The sequence below is a fragment of the Acomys minous genome (assembly GCF_964271855.1).
Source record: "Acomys minous genome assembly, chromosome: 13".
Classification (NCBI taxonomy): domain Eukaryota; kingdom Metazoa; phylum Chordata; class Mammalia; order Rodentia; family Muridae; genus Acomys; species Acomys minous.
The window spans coordinates 26,227,320-26,243,378 of record NC_140495.1 but is presented as its reverse complement, the minus strand read 5'-3'; the positions used below and the strand labels follow the sequence as shown (position 1 = coordinate 26,243,378).

At 42.0% G+C, this 16,059-nt stretch overlaps 1 protein-coding gene across 3 annotated transcripts in view; it reads right to left on the bottom strand.

Annotated features, from left to right (window-relative positions):
• RASA2 (RAS p21 protein activator 2) overlaps window positions 1-15,679 on the bottom strand; it is a 97,225-nt gene extending 81,546 nt beyond the window's left edge. Inside the window, exon 1 of one of the 3 annotated variants that reach the window (XM_084753427.1) lies at window positions 15,442-15,679. In XM_084753427.1, the coding sequence (XP_084609553.1) occupies window positions 15,442-15,571 (130 nt within the window). In that variant the 5' untranslated portion in view covers window positions 15,572-15,679. Of the gene's footprint in view, window positions 1-15,035; window positions 15,206-15,441 lie in introns of those variants that run through there. The other 2 variants (XM_084753428.1, XM_084753429.1) reach the window with 2 other exon arrangements.
• Window positions 15,680-16,059: the final 380 nt, after the last annotated feature.

Genomic DNA, 16,059 nt, shown 5'->3' with positions numbered 1-16,059 from the left:
CCGTCTCTTCTACTCATTCTCTAACCTTCTACAACCAGCTGCAAAACCACCCTTGTCTAGAACCTTCAAGAACACTAATAATATTAAACACTACCAAATCAAATTATTGTCTTTCAGTATCCACTTTATCGGCCACTTTTTAGTATATGCTAACACTGACCTCCCATCAGTTTGGGTAGCTCATGGTAAGTAGTCTTTGTTTTACTCCCTCATTCAGGCTTTTTTTTTTTTTATCTACAGAGCACATTTAAATGTGAGGAAACTTAGAATACACTGCTTAATTCACCAGAGGTGAAGGACCTATTTTAGGTGAATGTCATTATAAAATGAAAGACTTCCTACGCATGGTGGTACACACATTTAATCCTAGCACCCAAGAGGCAGAAGTAGGTGGATGGATCTCCAAGTTCAAGGCCATCATGGTCTACATAGTGAGTTCTAGGCCAACCAAAGCTACAAAATGAGGTCCTCTTTTGAAAGGAAGGAAGGAAGGAAGGAAGGAAGGAAGGAAGGAAGGAAGGAAGGAGACAAGCAGGCAAGCAGGCAGAGAAATAGACAAAGTTTCTCAACACTGGTGGTATTATTTGCAACTGAATTTATCTGTATCCTATTTAATGATGAATCACCTTAAGGAGAAATAAGTTTATACTAGTACAAGATATGGTGGATTAGTGATACAACACCAGTGTATGCCTTTCAGTATTGTAGAGCTTAAATTTCTTTAAAAAACAAAACAAACAAACAAAAACTACCTAAATTTCCCAGGCTCTCTTGCAGCTATGTTTATGTTCCTAAGTTCCACTAATTTAAGTTCCACTAATCAGTCGCACCCCCTAGAAAACTGGAAGACAGGACACTGAGTTTTGGCAGTTTCAAGTAGCAAGCACTATCAAAGGATACCCATGCTCACAGCAGCACTTGCAGAAGTCCTGGTACTAGTAACAGATTTCATGTACATAAGGAATTCACAGGGCATCCATTCTGTGGTACAGGTTATGGGAGGTCTGGGTTGGATCTAGAGGCAGCAACAGTGACGATGAAGGCTACCTGCTAATGGCTATTTCTTAATACTAGCTCATTCATAACCATGGCAGAAGTAGCAAAGTTCTAAGCAAAAAATAGTTACAAAATGAGAATTTGTTTTTGTGGCATTGAGGATTGAACACAGGGCCTCACAGCCATGCTAGGCAAGCACTGCAGTACTGGACAACACCAAAGTCCTTGAGGTCATTTGAAAGACTTTTGAAGTCATTCCTGAGAATTCCACTCAGTCTTTTAGGGGAGCCTGAGGGAGGGAAAGGCACATGTACATAGGAGTATACTGAGTGTGGAATCCAGGGAACAATCATTAGTAGCTGTCTGTCTGTCTATCTGTCTATCTATCAATCACAGTGTCTCATTGGCCTGAAACTCACTGAAGGATCTTGGGTCTGACAACATGGCTCAGGGTTTAGGTAAAGGCACTTGCCATGAACGTGTGATGACCTGAACTGTTAACTAAATTTCTTTTAAAACACTTCTTTATATTTCTTTTAAAATGCCTTTTTTCCAAAAACACAAATTTTCAAAAATGAGCAAAATAAACCCTTCATTAGACATAACTTCTTTCACAGATGTACTGCAAGTTGTCCAAAATACCTTCACATTATATGCCAATGGTTTTATCTTTTTTTATGACCAATAAAGTGTAACTTTTACTCAGTGTATGTGTGTGTGCGTCCGTTTCTTTTTCCTTTTTTTGTTGTGGGTGTTGGAAGGTTTTCAGACAAGGACTTTTATGTTGATTTTGGATTTGCTAGGTAGCCAAGGATAGATAGATAACCTTGAACTCCTGTTTCTCCTATTTCTACTTCCCAAGGGCTGGGATTACAGGCCTGTGCCATCGCTTAGCTATAATCATTTTTTAAATCTTAAATTAATTAAAAATTCTGATGACCTTTACATGGAAGCACTAGTTTTCCACTTCTGCTATCAGTTACTATTTCCATTGGTATTTATTATCTTGCTTTGAACTGTTCGTTTTGTCTTTGTCTCCCCGTTTCTCCCATTTCCTCAGATATTTGTGCAGAAGCTACCTTCTCAATGAAGTCTTCCTAGACTGCTCTCATCCTTCGTCATTGTATGTAGTACCCACTCCTATTTCCAGGAGTGCCACATATTAACTGTATACAGGAAAGTTATTTTTAACCTTTAAAGTGTTGACACAGATCAAATGATATCAAAGGAGAATTGACAAGTAATTTTATTTTATTTTTGAGACATAGTCTTACTATGTAGCCTTGGCTGGCCTTAAATTTTAATAATTTTAATTTTTAAATAGTATGCGTGTGTGTATGCGTGTGCATGCGCATGTACCTAAGTACAGAGCCCACAGAAGCCATATCAGGGCATCAGATAAATCCCCACCCCCCTGGGGGGAGCTATAGGCTGTTGAAAGCCACCCAACGTGAGTGCTAGGAACCAAACTCAGGTCCTCTGCAAAAGTAGTGTGTGCTCTTAACTGCTGAGCTGCCTCTCTGGCTCCAGTTTGTGTGTTTCGATCCTTGTCCTCCGTGTAGACTGTAGAGTAACTTCATGTGGGCAGGGAGGCTTGTTTTTATCTAGACCCTACCATGTAATGTTTTAGAGAACAGAGCCTCTAACTGAACCTGTCGCTAACAAGTTTGCCTAGACCTGGCTAGCCCATGAGCCCCAGGAATCCTCCTGTTCCATCTCCCTCAAACTGGAATTACAAGCATATATCACCACACCTGTTTGGGGTTTTGTTATTGTTTGTTTGTTTTATGTGAGTTATAGGGATCAAATTTAGATTCTCATAATTTTGCAGCAAACATTTTACCAACTAGCCACCTTCCTAGGAGATCCTATAAACTGTTATCTAGTACTAGGATATTAAACATCAAGCTGCTCAGCAGAGACTCTGGTGTGTGTTTTTATGTACCTGTATATGTGTATGTGTTTAAGTACATGTTTGAGAGAGATTCTGTAGATATATATTTCTACCAGTAGGTTTTGTTGTGTGTTTATGCATGTCCTAAGAGAACACACTACTGGAATAAGCTATCTCTTATATATTTGGATGTCCTACAGCAAATAATTTACTCAAATATCTCATTTGATTCTTACAACAACCCTATGAGGTAAGCAATATTGTTTCTTTTTATAAAGTAAATCAGCAGCAGCAGCAACAGCATCAATGAATAAACCACAGTGAAAAGCTGGCAAGATGATGGTCTTTCCACTCTCTTCTTAAGTCTTTCTAAAATAGTAGTTCTGAGACTCTATCCCTGTCTGAAAGAGATCTGGTAGACCCAGCCCTACTTCAAAGCATACCTTTAATACAAGGAAGAATAGGCGCTAACACAGGCCCTAACGGGATTAACCCTCAAAGGAAATCATAGAAGGTCTGGGTCTTGGACAAAATAATACTAAGAAAAAGACGATTTGGAGAGGGAAAAGCCAAACCAAGTCATAACAAAAAGCTACCATTTGTTTAATAAATATATGCTACACATAGCAAAATTTTAAAGAATGTCATGTTATTTTACTTAATTTTCACAATAGATCTTCCAAGTGACTTTTTCCCCCCAAAATATAGAAATTAATACTGGAAGAACAATGTTCCAACAGAAGGACAAATCTGGAAGTGGGAACAAGAGTAACATCTTCAGGGCAGCAATGAATAATACAAACTATTATATTTATATAATAATATAAACTAACTAAGGAAGGTGGATGAAAGGGGAAACCAGAAGGATACAGGATGGAGTCTAAGCCAGAACCTAAAATAGAAAACTACAGAGTTTTAACTTAGCAGATAACTAGCGTTAATAAAAGTTGTCATGTGTCTACTTCACAAAATTACTCTGACAAGTGTCTTGACCGAGGTAATGAAAAGGAAAGAAGAAATGGAAGATACACAACAGAGAACTCAGAGAACCAGGTATAAACTGGCCCAAGTGACACAGGATATGATGTCTTCATAAAAGAACCGGCAACCTAAGGAGAGGACTTTAGCTTTTACAGACAAGATAATGACAGCAGACCTGTACAACAACAACAACAAAAATAAAGAGAGAACGGGTCAAACATACTTAAAAATACACTATGGGAGCTGGAGAGATGGCTCAGCAGCTAACAGCACTTGCTGCTCTTGCAGAGAGCCTAAGTTTGGTTCCTAACACCCACATGATGACTCACAATCATCCCTAACTCCCTTTCTAGGGAATCTGGCACTCCTGAGGGTATGATGTACACATGTAGTACATATACATACACACAGGTAAAACACACACACACACACACACACACACACACACACACACACAAGATAAACTTAATAAAAACTTAAAAAATTTTAAAAGCTGGGCAGTGGTGGCACACGCCTTTAATCCTAGCACTCGGGAGGCAGAGGCAGGTAAACCTCTCAGTTCAAGGCTACAGAGCTGGAGGGTGGGGAGAACGCCAGACTCAGGGAAGCTTGATAAGCTTAGGAAAGATTAAATGCTACCTAATCATACACCAGACAATCCTAACCTTGATATGGTAATATATAACAGTCTTTGAATTTTTCCTCTAATTTTAATTTCAAATTCTGCAACAGGGCAATTCTAAAACCCCAAGTGATATTAACAATACAGCAAGTTAAATGAATGCATTTTAAGGCAGACATCTGATTTCTGCCTTATATATATAAGCTTTCAATATAAGCTTTGTACTTTAGAATTTGTTATATCCTTAGTTTCAACTTCCTGTATAAAAAGAGGTACTACTTAGGGCTGTTGTGAACATTAACTGTGGTAAAGCTCTTGGCACAATGTCGTAACTATTGGTGTTCTTGCTTGGCTAGAGGTGCTTAAAAATTAACATCTACATGCAATTCCCTTATCCAAGCCACTAGGTCCTGCTCAAAAATAATGCATAAAAACTATTGCAGTTATCTACTGTGGTCTGACTGAAACTTAGTCTAGAACAAGAAGTTAGGAAACTACTGTACATGAAAAGGCGAGTTTCACAAAGCATTGCCAGGAAGTGTCCATGGGGTATAGAAGTCTGTTACCAAGTGCAGGAAAGGATCTTCCTGTGGTTTGCCTTGCCCACTTCTGGTGTCAGTTTTGAACGTGTGCTGGCTTCTAAGGTCCCTACAGGCCCCTTTGCAAGGTGAGAAAGCAAACACAGATTATGGCGTAATCTCTGCTGAGCTAGGCTATTGGTCCCTACAGCTACATGATGCTTAGCAAGGCTCATAAGGCAATCTAGAGAGTCTGGAACGGCAAGCAAAAGGCTAAAAGACAGATGCTGGTGGAGCCTGGGGTCACACAGACAGGCCTTCCATGGGATGTGACTGTTATCTTTGGTAATGGAATTCTAGTAAGCTACTTTTCAACAGTAAGAAAAAGAAAGCACTTGATAACAAAGAAGATACACATACCCCATATGTGTATAAAAGATGTGTATTTATTAGGAGAACCACTCAAAAGCAAGAAACTGCATTTAACAGCAGAGAAACCAGTCGTGTGATAGCACATTCCTGCAATTCAAGCACTCTTTCACTAGTCTGAGAGTTTGAGGCTAGCCAGAAATGAGATTTCATGTCAAAAACAACAAGGAAGTAGAAAGAAAAAAATAAAGAAAGGAAGGAAGGAAGGAAGGAAGAAAAAGAACGAAAGAAAAGAGGAAGAGGTAGAGCAGAAAAAAACACACAGCTGAGAGGAATACAAAAGAATATTTTTACAAATCCCCAAATTCTCTCTTACCGCATTTGGCAACTTTACTGACTCTCCACTTCATTAGACCATTGCTAATTTAGAGGTAATCTCCATTTCCTTACAACAGAAATGAATTCATCGCAATACACTACTAAACAGCAGCCTGACAGGGAAAGGCGTGAGCCTTGACAAGGAGTCTGCAGAAACTGGTGCTCCCACACTGCTACAGAGCCCCTCTGTTGCTCCTTCCTTAAAGAACAACAATCCTCTCATAAAATGAAGCAAATTAAATAATAGGGAAACTATCCTAGCCCAATACCTGGAAACCAGTAAATATTAAATAAACACTGCTTTACTTCCCCATATGTACTAAGGAAGGTTTATATAAGTAAGACCGTCCAAATAAACAGGTTCAAAATTACTCAAGACCATCCTATAACATTCATCTGAAAGTATTAAGTTTTTGAAAAGTAAACATTCTTAGCATAAGCAACTGATCAAACAAGCAAAGTATACAGGAGTCCACTGTATTTTTCTAAGCTTCACTTTCTTTGACCTCAAAATAAAATTATAGGCGGGCACATTTTTCTCTTAAAGAAGACCAGAGTTCAGTTCCCAGTAGCCACCGCTAACAACCACCGCTAAGTCCTCTGGACCCTACAGGTACCTGCAACTCACATATACAAGATTAAATAGAAATCTTTAAAATTGCCCAAAACACATAAAAGGAGGGCCGGTGAGATAATCCAGCAGATAAAGGCACTTGCTGCTAATCCTCGCAACCTGAGTCAGTCTGCAGAAGGCACATAGTGGAGGAAGAGAACCAACTCCTACAAGTTGTCCTCTACACACACACACACACACACACACACACACACACACACACACACACACACACACCTTCCCCACATAATTACATACTTTTATACACATACTAATAAGTAGAAATAGATAACAGCAAAGTTGATGTTCATTTCCATGTGTACTTACAATGTTACTAAATCTGATTTTGCATACACTACTTAATCGAAAGTTAAATTGAATCTCAGTGATTAATACCATCAAATTTATTTGAACAAGCAGACATTTTTTATAATATCTCCAATACATACTTACACTCCCTACTAAAAACCAAGTCATTACAAGACTAATTCCTGTTGCTCATCATTGAAAAATCAATATTATGCAGCTTTTCAGACATTTTAAAATAAAATTTACATATTAATTTGTAGGAAAAGAGCCCCATTGGATTGTAGCCCAGTGACAGAAAACGTAATTAGCATTTGTGGTGTCCCAGGTTTGATCCTCAGGCATCACGAAAACAAACTGGAGAGATGGATGGATGGACAGATGAATGGATGATAGATAATAAATACACATATTATTATAACAATTTGCCTCTTTTCACCCAATAATATATGTTGAGGTCATTCCAACATAGACGTATTTCATACTGTTTCACTGCTATAGGATATATGTATGAACAAACCATTTAGCCACTTTCCTGTTAAATAAGCACTTCAGTTGTATCTTTTTTTTTTCTTTAACAAACAAGGTCAACACAAAACATCTTTGTGCCTTTAGGATGATAAGGCAGAAGTGAAAACACATAAGAAAAATACACCTAAATTTTAATAGATTCTATCAAACACTCTAACATGGTTTTATAAATTTTAAATGAGTATAAAATACAAAAAGTATCTGTTTCCCTAAGCACTCAATAAATAGTGAAAAATACAAGATTTCCATTTCTTTGTCAGTGGTGATATAGTCACACTTTCATTTCTCTGATTCATTTCTGTTCAGTTTCACCAGCATTTTCCTATATTTACTAGATAATTTATCTTCTTCTATGGAATGCCTTTGCATATATTTTTCTACTGGCCTCTTTAATTTGGAGGCGGTATGAAGCCCAGCGGTGATGGTGCACCCCTGTAACCCAGCACATCCAGTGGCTGCAGAAGTCAAGAGTATCATCACAAAGTGAAGGTCAGCCTGGCCTTCTCATTCCAGGACAGCCAGGGCTACATAGAGAAAACCTGTCTCAAAAAACTAAAATAAGTAAGTGAATGAATGAATGATCGAATGAATGTATAGCATGCAGCTTGGCTTGATGGTAGAGTGCAAAGAAGACTCTGAAGCAGGGTGTGGTGGCACGCATCTGTACTCCCAGCACTTGGGAGGCAGAGGCAGGCAGATCTCTGTGAGTTCCAGCCCAGCCTGGTCTACAAAGTGAGTCCAGGACAGCCAAGGCTACAAGAGAAACCATGTCTTGAAAAGAAAATTCAAGATAAGCAAGGTTATTTACTGTAGCAACATTTGTTATTGCAAAGAGATGACTGAAGTGTCAATCAATAGGTGGCTGGTTCAATAAAATGCAATAATCCAGATGATGAGATTATGCTTAGTATGAATATATTATTTGTAAATAAGGATATGAAAGATCTTCAACTTGTACTAAAAAAGAAAGATGCAGACCACCACCTATGTCGCTTCTGTTTCTCTGTAGTGGAAAAGCTACTTTATACAAACAATTGTTTGCAAATGCTTAAATAATCTCTAAAAGCATACAAACTAAACTGGTAGACCATCCAAATGATGAGTTTAAGGGTCTGGGTGTCAGAACGTTTTAAATACATAAGCGATACTGATGGACTGCAAAGAATTAAGATAAAGTCTGGTACAAGTGAGTCAACATCCATGTTAGTCTCCACGGAGCTCACACCCTGGGCTGCACTGCTAGTTCTCATCAGGAGCAGATGAGCACGTGGACAAAACTCAACGAAATTCTACCCCTCTGAAAACCATCAGAGAGGTAAAGCAGTCTTCATATCTTAAATGTAGTGTATCTTGAGCATTCATAGTAATAAATCAATAGCACTTTAGAAACAACTCCAAGAATGCACTAGTGTCAAACAAGTCATTAATGTGTGACACTTGGGTCCCTGAACATCAGTCTTCATGTACACAAGAACAGAAGAGACAAAAGTTTCCTTTTTCTTCAACTTCTAAAGCTTTATAATCCTCTAAGCAGAGAATGAATGAAAGCTACTGCTTAGTATAAATTCTGGAATATAACATTGAATAAAGACTTTCTCATCCCACTCACAGCTTAGACCTACTTTACAGAGCAAGGGACTGGTGTGCCCTAACAGATACTCAAATATGTATTACACATTACTACTGAATTAATTGCTGACCATAGGAAAAAATGTTTAGGATTCAAACAACCCTAATAAATCTTAGGCAAATTTCTTGAAAGTACTGGGCTAAATGCAAAACAGGTATATTAGACAAATTCAAGTGTTAAAGCAAAGGTCTCTGATGTATTATCTTAAATAAATGGTATACTTTCTAAAGCAACTATGAAAGAGCTAGAAGGCGTGTTTAAAGACACATCCAAACTCTCGTTTTTGAAGTAAGAAAGTAGGGGGCTCCTCAATCTGCCAAGATAGTCTATCACTAATAACACTATTAGAAACACACTCATAGTCATACATTTTTCAATTATAGCTCACTGTTCTTGTTTGTTTGTTTTTCTTTCTTTGTTTATTTTGAGACAGGGTTTCTCTGTGTAACCTTGGTTGTCCTGGAACTGGCTTGTAAATCAGGCTGGCCTCAAGCTCAAAGATCTGTCTGCCTCCCCCCACAAGTGCTAGGATTAATGGCCTGTGCCAGCTCATATTTGATATAACCTTATAAGGTGCCATTTTGGGGACTAGGGGGAGAAATCAGTAAAGTGCTTGCCTCAAACATGAGGACCTGAGTTTAATCCCGAGAACTCAGGCAAAAAATGCTGGGTGTGGGTGGTCTAGTGTGTCATCAACTCTAAAATGATACAGACAGGGATCCAGGGAGTCTGCTGACTGGCCAGTCTAGACTACTTTATGGGCTCCAGGCCATGAGCAGTGGAGAGTGTTCCTGAAGACAATGTATAAGATAGTCTTCGGGTGTCCACACGCACATATATACACATGCATATATATCTGTACACACACACACACAATAAAGCCAAGTTAGCTAAAGATTTTTGGTGATTAAAATACACATAACTAGATGTCATAAAAATTTAATACATAAAATGTTTCTTAATTTAGCAATAATGCATGACTATGCAACAAAACTTTGTTACCAGTTCTTAAAAGCATAGAAATTTATCAGGGAAAACACATAATCTGATATTATCAAATAATTTCATAAAGCACATTAAGAAGGAAATAGGTTTAGGGTCTGTAACTACAGGATAAAATGATGGTTTTATTCCAGCTACATTACTTAAACACTAACTCAGGACTATTCAAAGAGTTCTCTATGAACTCACTGAGGTTTACTCCTGTCTTCCACAGAGCAAATGATTAGCTGAATGCTCTGTGAACTTTTACAAAGATCCCTTTCTCCTCAGTTTCTGTCCATCTCAAAGATGGATTCTTCTTCCGTCCTAAATAACTCATCAGCTCATCTCAAATTTCTGACAATAATGAATTATTAGCATGAGTAAGCCCTTTTAAAGCCCTCTATTAAGTACTCATCATCTCATTTCAAAAATCTGATAATAATGAATTGTTGGCATGAATAATCCCTTTTAAATCTCTTCCTCTCAACTCTTGGGTAGTCAATAAAATATCTTTATTTACATCTTATTACCAAAACATTAAATCTGCAAGGCCAAATAAAAACACTTCTGGGTAAAGTATGAATTTAAGATTTTCTTTTCCAAGCTCCAGGACCAATTAGTAACAAAACTCATGAATATAGTCATATAACAATGAATACTTTAATTAATAAGCCAGCATTTATAAAAGTTTAATCCTTTTCCTAAGGAGGCAATTTTGCCCTCAGTTCAAACCTAAGGTTAGTGGACATTCCAGTTTTCAAATAAAAACAAAAAAGAACTTCCTGAGAGATTCATGAAGTTTTCCTTTAATATAGCTGACACTGCTAGCCTGTTCAGCACCATGGAAATTCTTTCAAACCCAGATATGCAGTTCTCTGAGGCTATCCTCTGGACAGATCTAAGAGAGAGAAAGGGTGTTTTCTAAAGGCCTGCCCGGTTCAAGTGAGACTGTTTTAAAAAATATTAAAAACCAGAGTGAATTTTAAAGTAGACCTTTACAGTATAACAGGGGACATACACAAAATGGTCATGAATTATGATTTTTTTTTTTCAAGACAGCATTTACTGTGTAGCCTTGGCTGTCCTAGACTCACTTTGTAGACCAGGCTGGCCTCAAACTCACAGCAATCCGCCTGCTTCTGCTTCCTGAGTGCTGGGATTAAAGGCTATAAATTATGATTTACTTATTTATTTTTTAGCATCAAAGCTGGACAGCTAGAAATAAGGGTGAGTTTGGCTCAAAGAAGACTTAGATAGATCACGTGGAGCATGCTTCTGAGGGATGTGCAGTTCTCTGACATAAATATGGGGAGGGGAGGGGCACAAACTCAGGCAGAGAAAACAACGTGAGCAAAATGGCTGGTGATGAAGCAGTAGCCCACTCTCAAGATGAGAAAGATAAAAGCCACGATAAGCTCAAGGGTAAATGAGCTACCTAGAGTCACAGGAATATTACCTAACAAAGTATAAAGCAGAACTCAGGCTTTCTGCTTTCAATCGGCTTCGTACACCAGGAAATGCTAGTGCACGCTGGACAAGAGCATCCGATAAGGCTTTATCTCCAACTTCACTCCTTCCTAAGAGATGGCCCATGGCTGACCCAGCTTTTTTTTTTTTTTTTTTTTTGTGAGGGGTGAGGGTATCATCAGCAATCCTGTGAGACATATATTTTTATTTTATTATTCACAGTTCACACATGAGACTATAGAGGAACACAACTGAATGAACTAAAGCTGGGGCTTAAGTGTATATTCAATCACAGTTGACTAATTACGCCAGGCCCCTAAACCTAAGCACTTAACTTCTCCTTTGTCAAACAGCCCTAAGTCACACCTGTCTGAAAATACCAAAATTCTAACTAAGTGAGCCCTTGAGTCGCATCCCTGTCTCACAGACCTCACTATACAATATATCAAACACTTCACACAAGTGTTCACAGTTGGTACCTTTATAAACCTGGTGCCCATGAGTGAAAAAGCCTATGCATAAAGTAGAATGGAGCCTTTCAGAACTTTTACAATTGACATAGTTAGACAAGGGCAAACTGAATAAAATGTGGTAAAAAAAAAAAAAAACAACAACAAAAGTCTTATCAATCTTGATATATTAAAGAGAAACTCTAAAACCTTTCTTTCACTTGATAATAGGGGTGTAATGGGAGAGGGGTGCATACAAACTAGCTGTAGGTATGCTACTTAAATCAAAGTAGTTCAGACCAAAAGTACTCCTAACTTTGTTTAAGATATCTAACCACTTTGCCTCCTGGATATAGTTAAGGAAGCTGACCATTCAAAACGTTCAGGATTTTTTTTTTTTTTTTTTTTTTTTTTGGTTTTTCAAGACAGGGTTTCTCTGTGTAGTCTTGGCTGTCCTAGACTCGCTTTGTAGTCCAGGCTGGCCTCGAACTCACAGCGAGCCGCCTATCTCTGCCTCCCGAGTGCTGGGATTAAAGGCGTGCGCCACCACGCCCGGCCACGTTCAGGATTTTTAAGACACTAAAATGGCCCGAGGAGCTGGACATTAATCAGTCTATAACCCAAAATACTATCCGCAATAATAGATTTCCTTAAACTGACTGTGTGGAAGCAGCTATAAAATGGTTTCTGTGCATGCATAAGTGTGTGTGTGTATGTGTGCGTGTACACGTGCGTGTATGTACTTGTTAGTGTGGCTTGTGGGCACATGTGCATGCCTGTGCCCATGTACGTGGCTGCCTTGACACCAATATCCAGTGTCTGGATCACTCTCTCCACCTTTGTTATTCGAGACAAGGTTTCTCAATGAACCAGAAGCTCTACTCAGCCAGGCTGGCCCAGTCAATGAGTTTCAGGGATCTGCCTGTCAACACTCCCCAGAGCTGGGGGTTAAAGGAATGTGCTGCAAGCCCTCCTCCTCCACCCACCCATCCATGCCTTCTTACAAGCCTCCTGGTGACTTGACGCAGGGCCTCATGCTTGCTTGCACAGCAGGCACTTTACCAAGAGAGCCACTTCCCCACCTACAGTTTTTTGATCTATCAACTTGATACTATATATACCTTGTGAAATCTATGGGACATAAACAAATCAGGAATGAGGCACCAGAAGGAGGGTGCGGACCACTATCTGTCTCTAGAATGTTCAGCCATCCCCACCCTCTCAGGGGGGACTGTTCAGCTGTCTGGATCTCTGCAGATCAGAGGCCCCCGAAGAGCAGGTTTGAATCTGAGAGCACATCTCCAGGCCAAAGGGCAACTATCAGGTCTCCCCGGGGTTTCTTGGGGGTGGAGAAAAGAAATGGTGACACAGGGACTTCAGCATCCCCAACCTGCTTAGTATCTTCATTGTCACACCACCAGCATCTGTCTCCTTTCTGTGATGTCAGCACTGCAAATGTTCCTGCCATTTTTCAGCCCTCACCTTGCAAAACCCACCTGTGTCAGTTTCAGGAAACTGAGAGCAAGCGTCTCTTTGCTAAGGTCGTGAGCTCAACCAACCCTAGGTTACACCAGCAAAAAAAAAAAAAAAAGAGGGCAGTGAAACAGGAGGAGTATTCTTGATTTAAACGTTTCTCTGTGAAACAATCACACCAGTGACCCAAGCTATAAGCTGAGCAATTAAAAAACAGAGAAACTGTCTAGGACGAAGGCAAGTATAATACTTTAGCCATGCTTAAACTAAAAATACCATTCCTAGGAACTTAATGGTCAATTTCTGGCAATGAGACTGTCTAAACCACAGAAACCAGGTTGTATTTTTTAACTTGCAGACCCAAACTTCACTTAGAGTGGTATTTTTACCAAACTGTTTGCAGAAACGTGGCTATGGATCAGGTCAAAGGAGAAGGGAACTAAGTCCTAGAAACAGTCCAACCCTAAATCTCAGCTCCAACAAGGCACACACATTTCATCCCACAACACAATCTGCTTTTATAGATTAGTGAGACTTCAACAGACAGTATCGAGCATCAATTCACAGAAAAACACAAAGTAGTACAAATTTGGAAAACCAAATCATTGGGGGGGGGGGCGGGTGAGATTCTAGTTCATGGCTTCTTCCAAACATTATATGCATGCAAATAGTAAGTGTAAGAAATGTAAATTATGCCAGGCGGTAGTGGCACACGCCTTTAATCCCAGCACTTGGGAGGCAGAGGCAGGTGGATCGCTGTGAGTTTGAGGCCAGCCTGGCCTACAAAGTGAGTCCAGGATAGCCAAGGCTACGCAGAGAAACCCTGCCTCGAAAAATAAAAACAAAAACAAAAACAAAAACCCAAAAATCTAAAGTATGAAACGTTTACACCCTAAGAAAGTAACTTAAAACTCACAAAACATCCATTGCTCTGGTGTAACTTTTCAAGTTTTAAAAAGTATAATGTCTTTTTGTTTTGTTTCGTGACATAGTTTCTTTGTGTAGCCTTGGGTATCCTGGACTCATTTTGTGGACCAGGCTGGCCTCGAACTCAGAGGCCTGCCTCTGTGCTGGGATTACAGGCATGGGACACTGCTCCTGGCTCCTACAATGTCTTAATTAAGAGTCCCAGAATCATATCAGAGAATAAAGCGTGTAACATTTTGTTTGTTCCTGGGATTTTAATATTTCACCATACAAAATATGAAATAATCTCTCACCGCCGGGGATTATTTAGGAGACATCATGGAGCATGACTCCAATCTGAGGACAAATAATCTGAATAAAGTTTTTCAACAGAAGTAACGATAAACTTACTGATTTATCTCTCAGTGAAAAGTGGGTCGTCTAAATACGATGAGGGGAGTCAAACTAGTATCAGAGAGTCAAAGACTAAAGACCGCAATGACCATCAAACTGAGTAAGCTTCTCGACTCATCAGCGCGGCTCTCGCAAAAGTAGCAAACGGACGGGAAAGACTTAAGTGGGTTAAGTGCGGGCTAGATGACTGGGTTTTGAGACCTGCTCACAGGAAGCCACTACATCCTGCCCGAAGTCTGTCAGGCGTGCCGCCTTCTCTCTCGATTCAAGTCCCAGCCGCAGCAAGGTGGGGCGGGCACAGGTGTCCGGCCCGCGCCTCTCAGGCGCCCCGCTCGCCTCGCCACGCCGCGCCGCCCGCTTCCGCAGCCCCCGGCGTCCGTCTCCACCTCGCCCCGGCACGGGAGCCCCGGGGAGCCCCAGGGCGCCCGCACCCCCTCCTCAGCCCGCCGCCCCGCCCCGCCCCGGCCGGCCTCCCTCCTCCAGCCGCGCCTCCCTTGTAATTACCACGGGGCTCCCACCTCGGGCCGCTCCCGTCGACCGCGGCCGCCCGCAGGCCTGCGTCGGAGGGAGGCCGGAAACTCCGCGCGCCCCCGGCCGCGCCCGGGGCTCCCGCGTCCAGGCCGCGCTCCAGGCAGCGCCCCTCACAGCCCGGCTCTCGCGTGCAGGTCCCCGCCCCGCTCGCTCCGAAGAGGGAGCCCCGACCCGCGCGGGCCGGTCGACGCGGCGCCTCCCCCAACACACCCCCATCCAGTCCCACCAGTCCCGGGCGGCCGCCAAGCGCCGCCACCCCCGCGCGCGCGTGCTCCCGCCCGCCTGCCCGCCGTCCACCCTCCGCCGCGGCGACCCGGGGTCCCCTCCAGCTTCCCCCCGGCCCCCGCCCCGGCGCCTCCCAGCCCCCGGCCCCGCTTACAGATCCTGCCGCGCAGGCTCTGCAGCACTCGGACCTCACGACTGTCTTCTTCTCCCGTCGCCGGGTCAGCCGTGCCCGTGACGGCCGGCGCCTCGGGAGAAGCCGCCGCAGCAGGCGCTGCCGCCGCCATGGTGCCGCCCGGCCCCTACCGCAGCCCTACCGCCTGCGTAGCCCGGGCAAGGCGGAGCCCCGAGCGCGGCCTAGGCCGGATCGAGCCTCGCTCTGGCCCCGCCCCGCCCCGGGCCTCGGGCTGGCTCGCCCCGCCCCCTCGCGCCGTGCCCGCCCTGCACCCGCCTCGCCCAGCCTCTCTAAGACCGGGTTCCAGCTCTCTTGTCCCTGGGTAAACCTCGGGATCCCCTAGGGCAGCGAGGCAAGCTCTAGTCATACTGTGATTTACGGGGCGTCCCCCATGAACGGACCACCAGGTCCTCTAATGCTCAAGGAAAAATAGGAATCCTCAGTCAGCACAGCTCCAGGTTCAGAGAAAAAGTTTGGCGTTTTGGCGAACTTGTTAAACTGATGTGTTATTAGAGACTGCCATCAGTGCCCAGATGCTCTTCCGCACCACTCACGCGACCTTCGCTCTAAGAACATTGCTCTGCAAAAGTTGGTTTTCAA